Here is a 20,588-nt window from a genome sequence, read left to right on the forward strand (position 1 = left end):
TCTTTGGCTAGTTTTTTAGATTGGTTTGATTTGTCTTGAAAGACAAATAATCTTCCAGCAAAGAAGAGCATTTCTGTTGTCACTTTTATATGCATTATATGCTGTTAGCACATACCTGGATGAGGAATTGTTTAATTCCTGAAGTAGTTGAGTTAGGAACCATTGATCAAAGTCAATTTCATCAAAAAGGTCATATGATGAAAGTCCACAAGCATTATATACTATAAAAATGAAAAAAAAAACTAACAGCAAATGTATAATAGTTTCTAGTGAGGCCTTAAACTACTTATTAAACTACTGTAAAATAAAAACAAATATTAAACAAGTGCAAGCTTCTGCCGATTTGCGGTATGAAAAGGGAAACTATCACACCACTAGGAAATGTTGCTGGGAGACACCATGAAGTAATTGTAGTGTTTAGGGAGAAAGTCCTATTGTAAAAATTGTAATTCGGTGTGTGTACAAGAAGGGCCAGAAAAAGCATGGCATATGTACATCGATGTTACAATACCTGCATCTTTCTTTAATAGGACACTTATGTCATCAGATGGTGGGGACCCTTAAAGGAAAAAAATAGGAAAAGCTTCTTTTATTTCTATAATTTTTTTTTTATTTCTTCTTTCTATAAAAAATATAATGATAAAAAAAAATCATCATCATTATCATCTCATTACACAAGATATATTATAAGAAGGAAGTCCTGATAAATTTCTTTGAGCTGGGAGCAAGTTTTCAAAGGCACTAACTAAAAGATGTTTGGGGATATTCCATTTGAACTAATTCTTAGTAGAAGAGCACAGATACATGTTGAAGGGGTGCAAAAAGGCAGCAAGTGAGGCAATTTTGTTATATCAAAGGTAATAATTGAGTTGCTTGTTGATAATAATGATTTTAGATATATGAAATTCATATATTTGTACTGTGGTGAAGAAACGAATTTAAGAGATCCTCACAGCTAAGAACACTACTGAACTAGTAGTTGAAAATAGGACCTGGAAAAAATTCAGGCCCGTACGGGATTTGAACCCATGACCTCTGTGATACAGGATTAAAATCTTGTATGGGATTTCAGGTCCTATTTTTAACTACTAGTTCAGTAGTGTTTTTAGCTGCGAGGATCTCTTAAATTTGTTGTTGATAATAATTCAGTCAGAAGCAGAGAGTTCAATTCTGTTACAATTTTACAATTAATGACATCAATCTACCTCACCTTGCAATAATTTAATCATTTCAGTGACAACTTGAGTAACAGTGCTGCGGAACTCACTGAGAAGACTCAAATACAACACCTCTATACAAGCCTAGAGAGGATTAGAAAAAGGTAAAAATTTGGTCTCCTTTTGTCAATTGTCTTGTTGCTTGGTAATAAACAGGACCACATGTTTACTTGTACCTATGTTTATTTTGTAACAGCTGCTACAGATTCCTTTTATCTTGAAATATTTCACCCCATATAATTTTTCCTAATTTTTCTTCTTGAGATACAACACACATATAATATTTTACATCAACTTTCTGTGACATTGAGATGAATTACGGTCAACTCGCCGACGGACCAACTCGCCGACGCCAACTCGCCGACGTATAAAATCGAGTAGAGACGTCGGCGAGTTGGTCGTCAATCCAATACAACTTATTAGAAGTTAAACATACAGAAAATTAAACGATATTTAGTAAAAAAACACTGGTGAACATTGGTGAACATCTAACAGAAGCTTAAACATTGTTAACATCTTAAACGACGTTAACATCGCCAATGAACAAAATTGGCTGTAGACGCGAATGAGTTGTGTGAGTCATTGGTGATGTTTACTTCTCTTTATTCGCCTTGAGATCCTTATAAACTTTGTTGCAAATAAAAAGAAATGCTTTTTACCAAAGATCTTGTCTAGAAAGCCAAGTTTTCGTTAAAATGATGAGTCTTTACGGTGTTGTTGTCGCACAATAACTCGTTCGCGTCTTAAGCTGTTATAGTCATTGGTGATGTTCACCAATGTTCACCAATGTTTAAGCTTCTGTTAGATGTTCACCAATGTTCACCAGTGTTTTTTTACTAAATATCGTTTAATTTTCTGTATGTTTAACTTCTAATGAGTTGTATTGGATTGACGACCAACTCGCCGACGTCTCTACTCGATTTTATACGTCGGCGAGTTGGCGTCGGCGAGTTGGTCCGTCGGCGAGTTGACTGGTTACCGAAGACCCAGAGAAATAGTATCCCTATAATTTAAGTAATTCGCTTAAAAATTGGACAAATAGTACTGCTGATGTATGTGAAATTATTAGAATTATTTGCATTTTTTGAGAAAAGTTATATGGAGCCATATCCCGGATAAACAGATTTCATCAAAGATTATTGTAGAAAATACTCTTAACTTGCTATGCCATGACATGAGGATATCGTTTTAAATCTAGTGCAATAGTTAGAAACATATCATAAAATAGGTTCTGGTTAGTCATCTTGGTAAATAACACTTTCAAATGAGAAATATAATTGTTTGTCTCATGATGTGGTCACTTTAGATGTGGATTGCAATCTTCATCAATGTACAGTTACATTTCTCTTTTGAAAGAGCTGAAAAGATGTTAAAAATCTCAACTCTAACCTATCACATAGAACTTCAAGAGTTCTTTCCATACACAGCATCATGTTGTGGTAGTTAAGTTGATGGTAAACTTGGCAGCATCATAATTTTGAGACAGCTAGATTTTTATTGGTTAAAGTTAACTTAGCAGAGAGGCCTTGTCTCCTAAGGAAAATCCTGGATTTGTAGGAAAATCTACTGAGAATTTTCTATGACTTTCCCAAAAAATGATGTAACAGGATTTCCCTATAACATTAGCATAATAAAAGCAATTGCCATGCCCAGCCTTGAGTGCTCTAACAATAGTTAGTCAGAGCATAGGAAAACTGTTTCCAACAACTTTAAGTTTTATGTGAAAAATGTATCTTGGCTCTATTTGAACAAATCAGCACCTTGTCTCCAGGATGTAAAGGACAATATTTCCTATGTCATTACTATTTTGTGTTAGAAAAATATTAGGTCAGGTAAACAAGTATTCAATTATCCTCCTAGTAATTGAGATTGATTAGGAAAGGAATTCTGTATGCGACTCTCTGCAAATAGTTACACTGGAAGTAAAGATGTTGATTCAAACAAGGAACTACAGGTAGGTTTTTATGTGTGCTTGGATTTTGAGTGCCTGAGTTTGTGAGTTTATGAATCTTCAGCAGGTTGCTATATCTGAACCCAATGCAGAGGTATGGGACGCTCACTCACAGCTTGCCCAAAAGAACACAACATTTGTTTTCCAGGAATTTAAAAAAAAAAAAAAAAAAAAAAAAAAAAAAAAAGACAACTTTATTTTACCAGGGTAGCCCAGTCAGCTGCAAGGCTGGTATCCTTAGGGGCCCTGGGAAAAGGATGCTTTTGACAATTTGAAGGGTATCAATATTGTCGCATCTGTCCTGGCTGTTTCTAGCAAGGAAAGCCAAAAGCAACTTCTTAGAGTTGCTGTAAGTACAGTATTGCTAAAAAAATATTAAATGTGCAAGAACTTTTTTTAATCCAGAACTTCATCTTGTCCCCAGTCAGGTTTATTTCTGCTTGAGTCTTGGCAACCACAAGAACTTGTCTGTGGTAGATTTTCAAAAAGGGTCAAATGGAAAGATTTCCTTTGGGGTTCTTTGAGGTAGCCACAATAACAGAAACAGAGGTGAAATGAGAAGGTGAAGCTTTAAATTACAAGCCACAAGAAATGTCCAAAGTAGAACAACTACCACCACATCAACAAACCAGATCAACTGCACCAACTCCACAAAACAACGACAACCACAGCAAACACACTTGCCATACCAAAAACAGAAACAGTTCCATAAGCATTTACAAGATCTACTACTACTGCCATGGAAACTTCATGAGCTACACCAATTAAATCGTTTATTTGGTGTAGAGTAAATTTGTTTTGGTACCTGAATCTAAATAGCTGCATGATGTACCAAATGACTAGTTTTTGAACCACTTTTATGGACAATAGTATGTTAGGTCTTAATTGTAAATTGAGGCTACATGCTTCTTGATGTTGAGGAGATATGAAAAAGTCCCTTGTTTATACATTTTCCAGCTTCAGCAACGGAACTTGCACATGTACCCATAACAGTATCACTGTATATACATGTTTTATAACCAACACAATTCTATTTATCAATTTATTGAACCATCATTTGTAATGAATATGACACTACTGCAATAACTACTTAGACTATGGCTTTTACTAAGCTAATGCAGGCTCAGTGCTATAACATCACATGAAGCAACATACCCTTAGATTATATCGCCATGATTCACCAGCCTCTTCATTAACTGTGAAAATGAGATACTGGTAAGACATCTCTGTTCATTAATACTTTACATATGCTATTCTGATACTCTGCTCATTAATGTTTCAAAAGGTATGACTTCAAACATGTATTATCAATCAAATGACAAAATAATATGCTCGAACTGAAAGTTTGAAGTAAAGGAATCCATGCCTTACCAAAATTTTCAGGATCCAACTCCCAACTTTTCAAATCCTACAATGTAAATCATATACTTATGGTCTACATCACAATTTATCTCTTCCCATGGAGAACAAAGTCAATTAGAAAGCTGCAGCACATTTTTATAATTGCAATGAGTAATATCATTGTCATTAGATAACTTTTTTAATCATTTTAAACAGTTTTATACATCATAAAAACTATTCGCAAGCATTCATTCTTCATAGCTATTGGACATAAATACAATGAAGAAATGAGGCCAAATTTAAGTAAAGCATCCCAATGATCACAGAACTCTCAGAAATGTCTTGTTGAAAGTCATAAAAGAAGAGTGCATGGAATTTGTTACATTTTTTTCAGTTGAGATATGTAAATAGCCACTGAAGGAATGAAAGATGCTGAATTTCAATAGACTTAAACTTTAATTCAAACAGGGTGTAGAAGTAAAGCTGATCCAACCCAAAAAAATAAAAACCAAAAATTAAAAAAAAAATGGCTACTGTTTCAGTCAAGTTATTGCATCATAACAATACAGTAAAGATTTTTTCTCCATAAATCAATAGCAGTGTATTTTCCTTGCAATACCGTGCTACTGTAAAAAAAACCAATACCTTCCACTTCTTTCCAAAAGTACAGGTGTGTGAATGTCTAACTACATAAAAATGTGGTCTTAGATGCTTATACTCATAGCTATGTTAACTTGCCTCAGCAGTAAGAGGAAGATAAAATAAAATTAGTTGCTGGATAGTTTCAGATAGCATTGGCGGTGTAAAGAAGGCAGTCTTAATCTGAAAGGAAAATTGAGCCAGAATGTTTAAGAATTTCATCTCAAAACTTAGAAAATATTAAACTTTTTTAAGGTAAAAATGGTATTCACTTTTCCACTAATTTGATTGTCTTAAATGTACATCACTGGGTAATAGGTGCACAATCTTTTGTCAATATTTTGGCAAAACTGTAAATTTAAGTGCCAAATGCCCTTGCCTAAGTCCTCTGCCATATCTCTTCAATAGGATTATTGTTCAACTAAAATATTGCTACGACTACGATGTATACATCATCAAGTTCATGACACACAGGTATGATCATAATATATGTAACCAGCAAAAGTTTGCTAAAGTGATTGATCATGTTACAAGTGATATGTTGTCATTAAAACACGGTTCATCTTACATAGAGTAAGAGCTGTGTATTTTCAATATCTTGTTCAAGAAAAATTACAATAAGACTCATCTAAAAACTCTTCCACTTTGTGTAAAATGTAAGGAACATAGCCTCTCTCTGCTATGGTGTCCATTCCATGCCCTGAAAACTCCTGAATGGAGTAATTCTAAATAAGACAAGCTAGTGGAGTTCTGCTGTGGCCATAACAGATTTTTTACTGCATTAATTACTATTCCAAGTTAATAGTTTATTGACAAACCTGGTGTGCCTTGAGGATCTCTTTAGGAGTTGTTTCTATAATTTAGATTATTCTGTGTAGTTAGAAACCTTGAGTAGCTGAGCTATAATTTATGGACACAAATAACCTGGGGCAGTCATGATACCATCCTCAACACAGTTTTCAAATATATTGAACATCTATACATATGTTTAGAGAGTCAAGTTAAAAGCATGTCTACATACACCACTTTCTTTTACATCCATTCAACACTAGTATCAATTGTTTCTGTAACAAGAGGAGCATGCATCAAATAAATGTACTTTATTGCATGCAGAACTACAAGCAGAACTGATGATCCCATCTAGTCAGATATAAGTCTGCTTTAATACCTTAAAGTTTAGTACATTAAGCATGTCTTGTATCTTCAATTTGGGAGGGAGTGCTATGTGTAAATGAAAAACCAATCATCTCCCAATATTTCTTCAAATTAATGTCTGCCCACTTGGTAATATTTTCTACTTAAATACTAGTAGTCAGGGAGCAGATACTGAAAAAAAAAAATGAGTTTCACTCAACCATTGCCACAGGAAAGTACTGATACTTGAATGTGATAATGAAAGACCTACTGATTAAAGTTAGGTGTTTTGTAGACTTGAATTGTGGTGTACTTTTAAAAATACAGGACAAAATGGCAAAAACTGATAGATGATCAACCTGGACAGAAACAAGAACATTGCTCTTTTAAATAAATTTGTGGGCAAGTTGACATTAAATTCAACCCTTTAAACAATCAAAGTTGCCAGCTCTGTTGCAGCTTCAAGCATCCTGGATGTGATTGCCATTATGATGAATTTGTTTCTTTATTTAATCATGTGTGCTGCATCTTTGTTGGCATACGTACTAGTGGCCCTTACCTTTAATTTCTCTGGGAGGTTGGTACATCTCACACTTGACAATCATTTTGATAAGCTTACAACACTGAAGAGCAAATGTTTCGAATAAACATGCTGCAAAAGAGTGATACAACCTTGGTATAAGCGTCAAACTTGTCTTTGATGAAAGATGACTTTTCTCCCTTTTTCTGTTTCCCTTAACAATGGAATAAGTGGCTAATGATATCTTTTAAAGTTTGTTATCATTATGACAGTTTAGATTAGATAATTACATGTATTCCAAATTGAAATCATAGCTACTTAGGCAACTCACCTTTCCCTTCACTTGTAAATAGGTAGTTGTAGCAGAGTTCTAGTACAGGCTGCATTAGTGGTAAGAATGATAATGGATGGTGTTCTTGGCTGTCTATCAGCTGAAAAAGAACAGTAAGCACTAAATTTCAATGTTAAAGTTCATTCTATTGTTCATTTCTCATATACTGTAAACATGAAAACACTTAACTGAAGCCTTTCAACAGTTACTTTCTAACATGGAAAATAGGAAGGAAGTCCAAAAAGAAGCTGACAGCTTATTAACATTGGTTCATTCAAGTGATGTGGATGAAGGAAAGAATAAACTACATCAGATGACAGAAGTTTTATTCAAAGTTATGTGAAAAGGAAATTCTTGTAGCAATGGTTTGAAGCTAAAAATGTAGACGATAAGGTAAAAACACAGGGAAGGGAATTCCAAGCCTAGGAAGCCTAAGAACATTTGTGAAGGATGGTGAATTTGATCATAGAACAGTTCTACACAAATGTATTCATTAGGTACTGGCATTTTGTGCTTTGTACTGCGTGTATGAATTTGTTGGTGAATAGAGAGAAGAGGATCAAACCCCTAAGGAGAGAGATGTTAAGAGTTCAAGCAAGAGAGGAAGCATAAATATTGAATATACCAAGCACATTTAGGTAGAAACCAAGCTAGACAGTGGTATGAGTGAGATATTCTGCTCCATGGCAAATCAACTTTGGAGAGGGAAATTTCCAATTATAACACAGCTGGCAAATTACCTGCCTAAACTCAATGGTGCAAGTGTGCTTCATAACCCTATTGTGCATGTTAATGACTTCACCAAACAAATGCCTGGAGTTCCTCAAAATATTTCTACCACTCATTTTTGCCTTACCTTTTAGCAAGCAGTTATTTGGTAAATGTGATGAATGTGCAAATTGATTTCTTAGTAGATTATGACAAAGGCTATAATTCTTTTAGTTTGGGAATAAGTTTTTTTCACCAATTTAATTCTATATTTTACTTACTTTCTGGGTTATGAGAAAACAACATCCAAAATAGTGCACTAACAATGTTGTAAAACAATTGGTTTATACATCAGCTATGCATGCATGAGGATATGAAGCAATTAGGACGTTTTGAGAGCATTGAAGAGGCCAGAGTTGCCCACAGTTGTAAATCTAGCCACTCATTCACTTCTCTTGAACTCTTCAAATTTCTTGGGTGCTTCATATCCCCTTGAATGCACACTGACACATAAACCAATTGTTAATTTAAATTAGAACATTAAAGTTTAGTACCCCATAATGTTAGTTTGGTAATAAGTTTTTTTCACTGATGTAGTTAGGCTAAGCATACATTCTATAGGGTACATATTTGTTCCCAGTTCTTGTGAAGTTTCCCTGAAAGTTTGAGCGAACAAGTTCACAATCAAAGTATAACATTTTTGCTAGCTAATGTGCATAGCATTAATCAGAGTGCAATCTATTCAATCTACCTGTCATGTAATGTAACAGCTGCCACAACTTTGCCACCGGACATTGATTTGTTATAAGTTTATTTTGTGTTAAACGTGTTAAACAGCAATAATGACATTACTGTTTGTCCATTAGGGATGTGATCTTTAAGTTCCACCCAGAACCACATTTTAGTTAATTGTCTTGCTTTGGGCTAATGATAAGATGTGTTTATTGGAAGAGCGCCTTTTGCCCACCTTATCTTGAAATTTGTTTTGGTCAAACTCTTACAAGTGGGACTGTTATGTAGGTGCCTATGTTCCTTTCCATGTGCTTGTCTTAATATCTAGTCTTTTGGTAGTTTCACCTAGTTTTTACACTAGTTTCTTTATTGCTCATTTTCACAAACTTGTAACATGTGGCTTATGTTGTTCATGCTTTGTTAGAACTCTACATGTTTTTTCCCACTTGGCTATTAGTTTTTGCTAGAGTTCATTTTCAAGTCGTTCTCCTTTATCCTTTGAAGATAGTCTCTTTGTGAGTTTGTTTTTGAGTTTTAGCTAGTTTTTGAATCTTCCTTTATATCAGAATGATTGGAATGTTGGTTCATATGTTAGAATTTAGCTTAGCTTCTTCCCTATAATATCATATTTCAGTTTATGACAAGTACTTGGATACCTCAACTACATTAAATAAAATGATTCAAGGCTTGTGTGTAAAATATATCCTCTCTTCATAGTGTGCAATCATTTGCGAAACTCATAGTTGTTGTTGAAAATTTGCTTTGCTTGTGTTGGCCATTACATGTAAAGAACACAAAACATTTTCGAACTACCATGTGAGCTTCTTTTGTTGATTCATGACAACAGCCCTGATGCATTTTACAGACTTATAAGTTTGGATAACCCAAAGGGGTCATGCAAATTGATGAAATGCACACAATACTTTCTATACATGTACCAAATAAAATTAATGTTCACCTCCTGACAATCATAAAATCTCTCGTTACTGGCACTGTGAATGTAACATGACAAGTAAAAATACATTATTGGTTACTCACCACTTTGGTTAACAGTATTACATATTTTTCAACTTTTTCTTGTGTGCTGCAACTCATATTTTCTGATTTTCCTGTTTTAATTAGAAATAAAAAAATAAGCAAACCTGTTCATGCACTCATCACTGGTCAAACTTTCACCTAATGATTGTTGGTATACTTTTTTGAATAGGTGATGAGTGATTATCAGTTTCATTTCTTTGTAAGGAGCAGAGTTAAAAACAAACAATAGAAAGTATGAATTAATAGGTAAAGTATAAATTTGATAAAAGACAGTAAGATATTTAATATTTAACTAGTAGATGCTACATACTGTAATGCAACATCATTTTGATTTTTTCAAGTACTGCTTCCAGAAGACTCTGTGGATAAGAAAAAAAACCATCATGCTTGTTATTTAAATCAATTAAATAAATTAACATAACGATGGACAATGACAAAATCTGGTAATTTTGAAAGAGAGCATACAACATATTTGATCAGTCAGAATAAAATTTGTATCAGTCAAGGTCCAGAAGGAACCTCAAAAAGGAGTGAAGTTTTTCTTGACAACTTCACTTAGCCTGAAGCCAGTTGCGCTAGAACATTTTTTAACAGCAAGTGATCATTACAGTACTGTAATAATGATGATGATGAAGATGATGAGACTGACAATGATGGCAACCATGAAGATAACACTAATACTATTAGTAACTGTTAAAACAATAATGATATACAAAACAATGCTTCTTAACTGAAATTTAAGAAGAGAGGGAAAGTTAATTGTTTTAAAAAGTATGTAATTCAGAGAAAGAAAAGGCTACAAAGGAAGAATTCTGATTGTTCAGATGGCCAATAAAATTTGTGCTCTGGAAGAACAAAACTTAATTTGACACCCTTGACAAGTGTTTTAAATAGGTCTCCTTTCCCCACCAAAACAAGAATACAGGAGTAGAAAGACAGCCCTAGAATCAAACACTGTGAGAACCATTGAAGTTTGGTTACTGGTTTCAAAAAAAATAAGTGTTGAGAGGAAAGTACTGCTAAGGAAATTGGATATTGTGCAGCAACTAAGGTCATCACTATCCTCAACCAAAGATTACAAACCACTGAGCCCCAAAATTATAATTCTGTTGCTTAATAGACAATAAAAGAACAAAGTACAGTCTGTCTTTTGATTGCTTCAGAGACATGGGTTCCTTCAAACAAGTACTAGAGAGTGACACAGCCTTACTATGTTGACAACAAAAGGCATCAAGAACAAAGCTTTACTACTATTTGAAGAGCAAGAAACTTGGTGGGCTAAAATCATTAACTGTTTTTTAACTAGTTTTTTTTTTCATACCACAGCTTGTGATGTAGGGTCAAACTCCTTCAGCCCATGGACAAGTAACTTTCTCAAAACTATTTCAAGAAGAAAGAAAGTCCTTCAGGTCATTTGTTAAAAAAGGATTTTTGACACTGTTCTTGAAATTATACATAGAATTCATGTTTGTCAATAATGCTTAATTTCAAATGTCAATTGAAAGAAACAAATTATCCCACTCATTTTTTTTGTAATATTAGGGGAAAAAAGTTAAACACTTTCACAAAACTACAACAATTCTTGCAAATAATTTACAAAATCTTAGAAGGGGAGAAGTGGTCTTAGTGATTTTGCCTGATAGCCAGAGGGGTTTATCTGTGCTACATGAGCATTCCATTTAGGAGGAGAAGCACTGCCCCAATTTTCCAAATGCAATATTATAGAGCAGGATGACCCTCAGCAGTAATGGGCTAGTTGGCCCCTATCACTCAACCATATCCATATTCTCCTTTTTGGAGAACATGAGAATAAGGTCTCATTCCCTTTGAAGGTGCCTGTACACCTTAGACTTACACTTACACTTTTTTGGGAGACCCTTTACATGTTCCCCAATAACTATAAAATATGGCCATAAAATGGCACTTGGTGCAAAAGACCTATTAGTTTTCCACACCAAAATCAATAATTGTCTGTTATCAAAATGTTTTGTAATTCAAAAAATTTTCTATGAGAAAGACTTGAATGTATCATTAGGAGTACAATATTGATAAGGACTGAATTCAACCCATGTGATATTCAAATTTACGTTTCTTTACTGTAGTAATAACCATAAATGCATCTCCATATACATTTGGTACCTTTCAGTGCTAGGGAACTCAGTTCTAGTGGACCCAAACTTCTTGTGTACTCCTGCAAAAAAAAAAAATAAAAAAATAAATAAATCAACTGAACTAGATTCACATGCAGTGAAACAAGAAATTTTTCATACACAATTCTCTTGCATCATAATGCAAATTGGGAGCTGGTTTGGGCACATTCAAACCATTTTTGCAAAGTGTAATACATTTTGGGTGTCTTATCTTATTGATTATGAACAAAAGATTCCCCTGTCATATGAGAGGAGCTACCATAACCACTGACATATTGCATAATTGCAGGTGTTTAATCATATAATAAGTCTCACACAAGGGAAGGTGCAAGGCTGGTCTGCCATAGGCCTTTTTTTCATGGGTATAAAGCACTTTCTTGCATATCGTATACTCTGCAAGAAAATGCCATTGATTTCTGTCCCTTGCCAGGAAGTCAAGCTGCTCCCTGTGTCCAGCCTCTGTCTCTTTAGGACAGCCTTTGTTTCATCTGTGGTAAAGAGAATTACTCTAGATGTGTCTGATGTTGGTATTCTAATCCATCTCAAGTTCTTCTGTGCAGCTCATTGTTAGAGATGAAGCAGATAATTCTTCACAGGCATCTGTTCTAGAAGACTTCTAGCTTGTAACTGATGTTCTTCATCACCTCTTGATTGATTAAATTGACATATAGCAGAGTGGTCTATTCTTTTTTCTGCTCCAGAATCTGCCTCAGGGTAAACACATAATCTGAGCAAAACCATCCATGGGAAAAGCCTGCTTGTTGCTGTCTTAATTACCCATCCAAGGCTTGTGCTTGTGAATGATTCCCCTTTCCAGATGTTGCATTTCACTTGATCTACTACCTTGGGCAACTTCACTTTAAGTCCTGTCTTCCATATTTCAGGGATTTGCTCACTTTCTTATATGGCCCTGAATGTGTTAGTATTGTGGGGTATTTCTATTTCTTCAGCTTTAAACATTTCTGTTGGCATTACATCTTCCTTAATCAGTTGCCCTTCTGCCCTCCATTGATGGCTGCTTTCATCTCTAACAAGGTACATGTAGGTGAGTGATGATAGTGACAAACTCTTATTAGAAAAAGTAAATGGTGACCAGCATTTGGTGATGAAAGCTCCTTGATTCCATGAGAGCAAATGTTTTGTCATTGTTTAGGTAATTTTTTGTTTTTCGTAATTGGTAAGGAATATAATTGTTAGTTGAGATGGAGGTGCAACTGATGACATCCCTCACCTCCCAGGAAAGGAGGATACATTTGGAGGAATTAGCAATTGATTTCAAAGACTATTGCTGACTTCACTAATTATGTTGATGTCTGAGAATGTTAAGGCAGTAACAGACCAACCATAAACCGTTTACTACAAACTATTTCTCAGTGGCATGACCCTGTGGAGGCAGATTCCAAAAAAAAAGGCAACAAAAAGTGCAGAAGGAAGAAGCACCTGGTAGAAGGGCTAGTTGTGTGAATCTTTCTAAATTACAGTGCCATCTTAATGAACTATAGGAAAGACCATCATCCTGTTGGGATGATGTTTTTGTAGTTTAAGTTGGGTGGTTGTTGGCTAAGTTCATATATATTGATAAAGACGTAATCAATTACTAACTCCACACAAATCACATTTACATACTCTTCTATCACAATTTTTCCAGACAACAATGAACACTGACAGAGGGAAAACCAATAACAATGCTAGAGGATGTAGTCATATAACCCTCATTTGGTCTATGAGCATCCTTGGTAGATAAAAATGAAGCAACTCCTTCTGTATGAGTCTTTTGCAAATCAGATCTACTCTAATCCAGATGATTGCATCTATGTCTTTTTTTGGTCGGGTTTTTATCTGCTGTACCTGATCTCACAACCAATGTTGCAAACCTCAACCACTTTGGTTGCTTACTAAAGGTAATTAAAAAATTTTGGCAACTAAATTTACATCAAGGGTCACAATATGGGTTATGACTGTCACAGTAATTCTAGCTGTGAACTCTTATACTCTAACAAAAGGTTTGGATATATCTATGACTCTACCTATACCATTTTTCTGGTTGGGTATTTGTCTGCTGTACCCCATCTCACCAGCAGTGTCCCAAGCTACAAACACTTTGGTTGTTAAGGTAATTGAAGAATTTTGGCAACTAAATTTGCAGTGATTCTAGTTACAAACTCTCACACTATCACAAAATGTTTGGATGGGGGCATATTTGGATAACAGAAAAGAGGCATGAAAGATACCTGAAATATTATGAAGGAAAGCTGAATAAGCCTTTATCATTGCCTCTGGATAACAACAATTGTGAGAATTAGGATCAGTGAGACAGAGAAAGCAATAAGTAGAATTAAAAATCTGACAGGACTTGGCAAGGAATATAAAGTTTTTATTCCCGTTGGATGGTAATGTACAATTCACCTTAACTTGGAATGCTTCTAAAAGAGATGCTGTCTTGCTCTGCCACAGGTGTAAAATATAGCCAAAAATATCCAAAGTCATCTAAACAAGAGAAAATATGAGAGTCAATAATAAAAAATAAGCTACATAACTGTGTCAATAAAAAAAATTGCTTGAATTTGAGTGGTTCTCAACAGCCCTTACATATGGCTTATTTGGCTGTTTCAAGTCATTTACTATGCCATTTATAAGGGCTGAACCACTCATATTCAAGAATTTTGTTAATGACACAGTTATGCAGCTAATTTTTATATATGGCTTAATTGGCTGTCATACTTCACCAACCCAATTATAAGTGTTTGTGATTAGACATGCAAAATCTGACAGGTAAGCAGCCAATAAAATTAAGCATTTTAAGACATCAGCCAATAAAACTCAAATATGTCACTAATGCTGGCCCATCAACATTAAAAAATTACTTCTGGAGTGAGCAAGTTGAGAGGTCCATGATGAAATAAACTAAACATGATAATGTAAACAAAAAACATAAACGAAACAAGATGACATGTTTATAGTTTATAGTTTTTAAATGTTTTAGATATTACTATCATTAGCTCTTAGGTATTATTCAATTTGTAAGTTTGTACATTCGATTCGAATTTTAATGAAAATACCTAATTCAGCTCTATGAGCTGCATTACGTATTTTCATTAAAATTCTAATCTAAATTCTAACCTAAATTCTAATTCTTAAATGTTTTAGATATTACTATCATTAGCTCTTAGGTATTATTCAATTTGTAAGTTTGTACATTCGATTAGAATTTTAATGAAAATATGTAATTCAGCTCTATGAGCTGCATTACGTATTTTCATTAAAATTCTAATCTAAATTCTAATCTAAATTCTAACCTAAATTCTAATTCTTAAATGTTTTAGATATTACTATCATTAGCTCTTAGGTATTATTCAATTTGTAAGTTTGTACATTCGATTAGAATTTTAATGAAAATATGTAATTCAGCTCTACGAGCTGCAATGTATTTCAATAAAGAATCTATCTATCTTATCTATCATAAAAATTAATGAAATAAATGAACTTTAATAGATTGGCTGATTGCTTTTTTCACTACCAGTAAGAAGGCCATGTGCTCCTGCATTAAAAATTTTTATTCCTGAGTTTGTCGCATTTTGTTATCAACACAAGACATAATTGGACTTAATGGCATACAATTCAGGGTTAATTGTGATTGTAATTTAAAATTATCCTTGCACCACATTGGCCAATTTTAAACTACTGCCTCCAAGTAATTCTGCACTACAAAACAATAAAAAGTTTAAAAACACATATGCTTGGCTAATGTCCTTCCCATGAGACCTTTGCCATTCTTGTTGCTGTTGTGGTTTGCCTTAATGTCCCTAAGTAGCTAACTTGACCTGCTACTTGTTTTACCAAAACAATTCTATTCCTAGGGATAAACATTTTATTTCAGTTGTCAGTTTAGAGCAAGGTGTATTAATATTTTGGTAGACTATCGCCTTATTATCTGATTATTACATGATAAACTGAATTATAAATGCTGACCACATTTTGAGATTCAAAAGAGCAAATTAAGCTTTTGAAAATTATCTTATTAAGTGCTCAAAATTCAGCAATAGATGCCATCATTTTGAATAATGCTCCATGAATCTAGCTACTTAACTGACCAAGAAATAATCTCACTCCTTTTCTTTCCACTGGGGTCTGTTTCAAAAGTTAGATCATTCAGTGTGTGTGGCCAGGTTTTTCAGTTGCTTTCAAAATGTCATCATCATTTTAAAACAATTTGAAAACAGTTATGTTACTATTAGAAATGTAAAAAATGGAGTTTGAAGTAAATATTTTAATGTACCAGGTAATGTTCTTTAAGTGAGGAATATAGAATTTTCTATTCTCTGTTACCTACTTCTTTTTAACTTCACCCTTTAATGCTCCTAAATGAGATATTATTATGTTACCTTTCTAAATAGTTGTTTATCAGGGATCAATCTCTTGGATGCCAACATTTTAACCACATGATTCAGGACCAGTAAACTCCGCTGTTGATGCAGTGGATCTTGGCTTTTCACTTCCTATATTGACAGATTATGTAAAGAGAGAAATTACATGAAGAAGAATGTTATTACTACATAATGCAATGTATTCAAACCTAAGACTTGTGATTCTCTTTGAGTGCCAACACCTTTTAAAAGCTTTTCTATGTTTGAAACAAAATTATGGTGTTCAGGTGACTTTTTTTCATTTGGTGAATCTTGTTTTAATTGTCTGAAACATTTTTGACCTTTAAAGTACAACAAAGACACCATCCTTCTATCCATCTCAAGAAATTATTTTCAAACATCATTCAACGCTTGTTCTTTTGTTGTTGTTGTTTTTCTATAAATGTAAAAAAAGTGTCAAAATTCTTTTAACAAGCAGCAGCAGCAGCTAGTCTATCCGTGATGATGCTTACATATACTGCACAGTTATATCTGAGAGATCTGCTTGACATGTTAAAATGATATTTCTTGTTCTACAGAGATTTACTGACTATTGATTTCAATCATTTCAAATAATGAAAGAAAGTGATTGCTAATTCAAGTCAAAGAATACCTATGGCCAACTTGGGGATAAAGTAATCTAGAAATGAAACATGGTTTTTTGTTTTACTTAGAATTAGTTGTTTTGTAGCAAAATTTGCGTTCTAAAGATTAGTGACTAAAAGAACTCCAAAAAAAAATAGACACTTTGACTTTGCTCAAAAGCTTCCAAAGTCATGGAGAAATCTAAAATGATAGTAACTATCCATTTCCAAAGAATAATAAATGCATACCTCGGGTAGTCTACAAAAATAGTACAAGAGAATATCCTGCATTTATCAAAAATATGTTTGCAAAGTTCATCAAATTTAGATGATGTGATCCAAATATTCCTTTGCCTGCACAAGCCAAATTATATTATTTTCCACTTCTATCAAGTATGCCATGTTTTGTCTCACAGCCACTCTATAAATATTTGCATTGTAATGCAATGATCTTTGTTTACAAGGTTTTCCCCTTTTGCATCAAACCTCTAAGTTGTTCTGCCTAATACACCTACAGATACAGAATGCACTTTATGTGGCTGCAAGTTTTTTTTTCCCATAATATTTCCATGATAATGGTGTCAAGGTCAAGTGAGTTAGGTACTACCACAGTGTCAATCAACAGTGTCTACACCTGAGTAACTGAGTAAGTGACTCACTTGCATATTGAAGTCCCCCTTTAAATACAAATGTTTCAACCCTGAGAGTGAGCACACTACTACAGAGCCATCACCTTGCTCAAATGACAGTGATCAATGCACAAGATCAGAGTGCATGTAAGTTTTATAAACAAGTTTTAGCAACTTTGGTCTGTGTAATACTACTGACTACCTTTTGAAAAATTAAGCTTTCCATTTCTTTTTCTTAAATTTTTGGGAAATGAGTTAAGTAACCATATTCCAGGGCAAAGACAACTAGAGACAATCAGCTCTACAGCAAAATACTGCAGTTGGGGAACATCACCAATCTGGAGGTATAGTGTTTAACTTTTCAACAACAATAGTCAATTGTGGTTGCCAAGCCTTTTAAAAGGAGTCAGGCTAAGGGTGACCATGTTATAATACAAACCTTGCTGCTTTTCAAATGTATATTGCTTTGTTATTATGCTAAATAGGCAACTAAGTATACAACTGTAAAATGGCCTATTGTGGCCCAATACCTACTGCACAAGCTTTAATGAAAATGATAAGAGATGAAGTGATAAGTTCATGAACAGGTGTTTCAATACAAAGGTACACATTCAAACCTTCAGTAAGCATGGCAATAGCTCTGGCCAATCCCCCAATCCCATTCTGGCAATTTTTGAGATCAACACTGCTACCTGGGTAATCACCTGCAAAAAGAAAAATAAATCAGGTGAATTACTAACCTCAGTTCTCATTAGTTTTATACGAAAGTGATAAATCTGTTTTTCAAGAGCCTCATCTATTTATTGCAATTTTGTTAGTTTAGTGCAATTTTTTCTCAAAATGACAGTCTGTTCTTATTAATGGCCTGAAGATGGATGTCTGTCCTTAAAGGTGATGGAGGTTAGATGAGTGCTGGAAAGTTTTGTTTTGCTCATAACAAGAGAAGAGAAAATAGAATAGCAAGGCTTTTGGGTTTAAATCTACACTACTACTTCTTTGAACTTGAGTTTAAAACAAGGCTTTGAGCCAAAATAGTTATTGGGGCTGTCATGAAGCTTGTCCCTGAAATAATATAAGCTACCAAGATAAAATAGCCAGGATTTTCGGATTTTGTGTTTAAAGTACTACTCCTCAGAATTAGAGATTAAAACATGACTTTGGGTCTAAATAGCTCCTGGGACTGTAAAGAAATGGGTCCCTGAGGTGATTCACATGTGAGTGAGTGAGAATTACACATGCATCTGAGGACAGTTTACATTAAAATTTGTCGAACTATGGAAAATGGTCCAACTGACAGAAAGGCCTTACATGAGAAAGGTCATACTGGCAATTAAGGTGCACTAACTAAATCAAATGGTCCAACTAGAACAAAAGGTCTAACAAGAGAATATGGTCTGACTGGTTAAAATGGTCATACTGGTGAAAATGGCCCAGCTACATAAAATGTCCCATGTGCTAGGAATGGTCTGACAAGAAAAAGTTGTCAAACAGGCTAAAATGATCCAATCAGTTAAATGGTCTTACTAGAAAAATGGTCCAACTAACAAATATGATCACAATAGTTAAAAAGATGCAACAGATGAAAATGGTAAAAATGGTCCAATCGCTTAGATGATCTCACTACATAAAATGGTCCAAGCACTTAAAAAAGTCTTATTCAATAAAATCATCATACTGAAAATATTCTAATTACATGAAATGGTTCATCTGGTACAGATGGTCTAATTACAGAAAGTGGTCCAGCCACTTAAAATGGTCTTACTTGATAAATGGTCATACCAGCAAAGATGTCCTAGTTACATAAAATGGTCCAACAGCTAGAAATGGTCTAACCAGAGAAAATGGTCTAACCAGAGAAATGATAAAACTGTGCCCAGGCAAGTAATAAAATGCAACTTGCCGTTAAAATTCTGACTAATGAGATTCATCTGGCCAAACAAGGAGCAAAATAGCTCACAACATGATTGCATAACAAAAGACACTCATGTCTGATGAAACCCAATCTGTCAAAAATCAAAACAGGGTAAATCAGCTGCTGAGTAACTATGAAATCAGCCAATGGCAGCCAAATGGATATGTTCAAATGATCTCAATAACAAGAATTTAACTGCTAAAGCTGTGCAACAAAATATTTCCATATCTATCATTGCAACTGTTGTCATTGTTGATTGAAGACTATGAAACCTGCTTCTTTCCAGTTGAGTATTCTTCTGTGCATTTCCCCTTCATTTGTGAGGTCTAAAAGGGTATATTTTTTCAAGGTGGAAGAGAAAAAAAAGGAAAAACAAGCTAGATGATTTTATCAGACCGCCCAACCACAGTTGCTATATTGAATTATGTACTCTGGTAAAACTTTTGGCCTTTTAACAACCCCAAGATATTTAAACAGAAGATAGTAGAACCACTTTAGGGAAAGAAGCAAACCTATCAGGGAAGGTAGGAGAAAACACATTTAATCCACGTTTTCATGCATAAATTAATTAATTGTCAAACATATCAAACTCAAGTGAGATAGCGTGTGAGTGATTTTCCCATCCTTACCAAAACCTCATGATATGACCCCTGAAAATGGTTCAGCCAGTTAAAATAGTCTACCTACAGAGAATGGTACAGCTGGTAAAAAAAAAGCAGAAAAAATGGTCCATTTGGTTAAAATGATCCAACCCGTAAAAATGGTCCAACTGGTTAAAAAGGTCTAACTAGAGAAAATAGTCACACTAAAGATAATGGTCCAGCTTGTTTAAATGCTCCAATTGGTTAAAGTATGTTAACTAGAAAGAAATGGTCAAACCCCTTGAGATGGTCTAGATAGATAAAGTGGGCCAACTGGTTAAAATGGTCCAATTGGTCACCATTATTTTGGCATCAAACAACTGGTTTGAGTTAACAAATTTGGGGTTTCTTTGCTAAGCAAAATGCCACTGTTTTTTAGTGACATATTGAGGTATCTCTCAATGCTATGTCTGAGTGAAAGTTGAGTTGCCCTACCATAATTCCTGCTATCCTTGTTAATAACCTTGGCATAAAACTGATGGATATTTTCATCTATTTCTGACAGTGTTGACAGTGTCATTTTGGCTTTTTGTTGCAAGAATTATTTTTTATTGTTTGTAAAGTATAATGAAAATTGACTTCTACTGTTTTAACCATCTGTATTAACTATAAGTATGCAGGCATAAATACAACAGATTTTTGAAAAATCAGGGTGCTT

General features: G+C 34.2%; 1 protein-coding gene across 2 annotated transcripts in view; it reads right to left on the reverse strand.

Annotated features, from left to right (window-relative positions):
• The window catches only part of LOC131773122 (importin-11), a 54,903-nt gene that overhangs the window by 24,334 nt on the left and 9,981 nt on the right, over nucleotides 1-20,588 (reverse strand). For both annotated transcript variants that reach the window (XM_059089094.2, XM_059089095.2), the window contains 16 exons: nucleotides 17,995-18,081; nucleotides 16,144-16,257; nucleotides 14,168-14,248; nucleotides 11,751-11,802; nucleotides 10,933-10,991; nucleotides 9,922-9,970; nucleotides 9,612-9,682; nucleotides 7,134-7,233; nucleotides 6,842-6,934; nucleotides 5,967-6,001; nucleotides 5,248-5,331; nucleotides 4,540-4,576; nucleotides 4,324-4,364; nucleotides 1,211-1,301; nucleotides 512-559; nucleotides 116-221 (listed from right to left, as the gene is read on the reverse strand). In XM_059089094.2, coding sequence (XP_058945077.1) covers nucleotides 116-221; nucleotides 512-559; nucleotides 1,211-1,301; nucleotides 4,324-4,364; nucleotides 4,540-4,576; nucleotides 5,248-5,331; nucleotides 5,967-6,001; nucleotides 6,842-6,934; nucleotides 7,134-7,233; nucleotides 9,612-9,682; nucleotides 9,922-9,970; nucleotides 10,933-10,991; nucleotides 11,751-11,802; nucleotides 14,168-14,248; nucleotides 16,144-16,257; nucleotides 17,995-18,081 — 1,148 coding nt within the window. The remainder of the gene's footprint in view (nucleotides 1-115; nucleotides 222-511; nucleotides 560-1,210; nucleotides 1,302-4,323; nucleotides 4,365-4,539; nucleotides 4,577-5,247; nucleotides 5,332-5,966; nucleotides 6,002-6,841; nucleotides 6,935-7,133; nucleotides 7,234-9,611; nucleotides 9,683-9,921; nucleotides 9,971-10,932; nucleotides 10,992-11,750; nucleotides 11,803-14,167; nucleotides 14,249-16,143; nucleotides 16,258-17,994; nucleotides 18,082-20,588) is intronic.

The sequence above is a fragment of the Pocillopora verrucosa genome, chromosome 4 (assembly GCF_036669915.1).
Source record: "Pocillopora verrucosa isolate sample1 chromosome 4, ASM3666991v2, whole genome shotgun sequence".
In the NCBI taxonomy this organism is placed as follows: domain Eukaryota; kingdom Metazoa; phylum Cnidaria; class Anthozoa; order Scleractinia; family Pocilloporidae; genus Pocillopora; species Pocillopora verrucosa.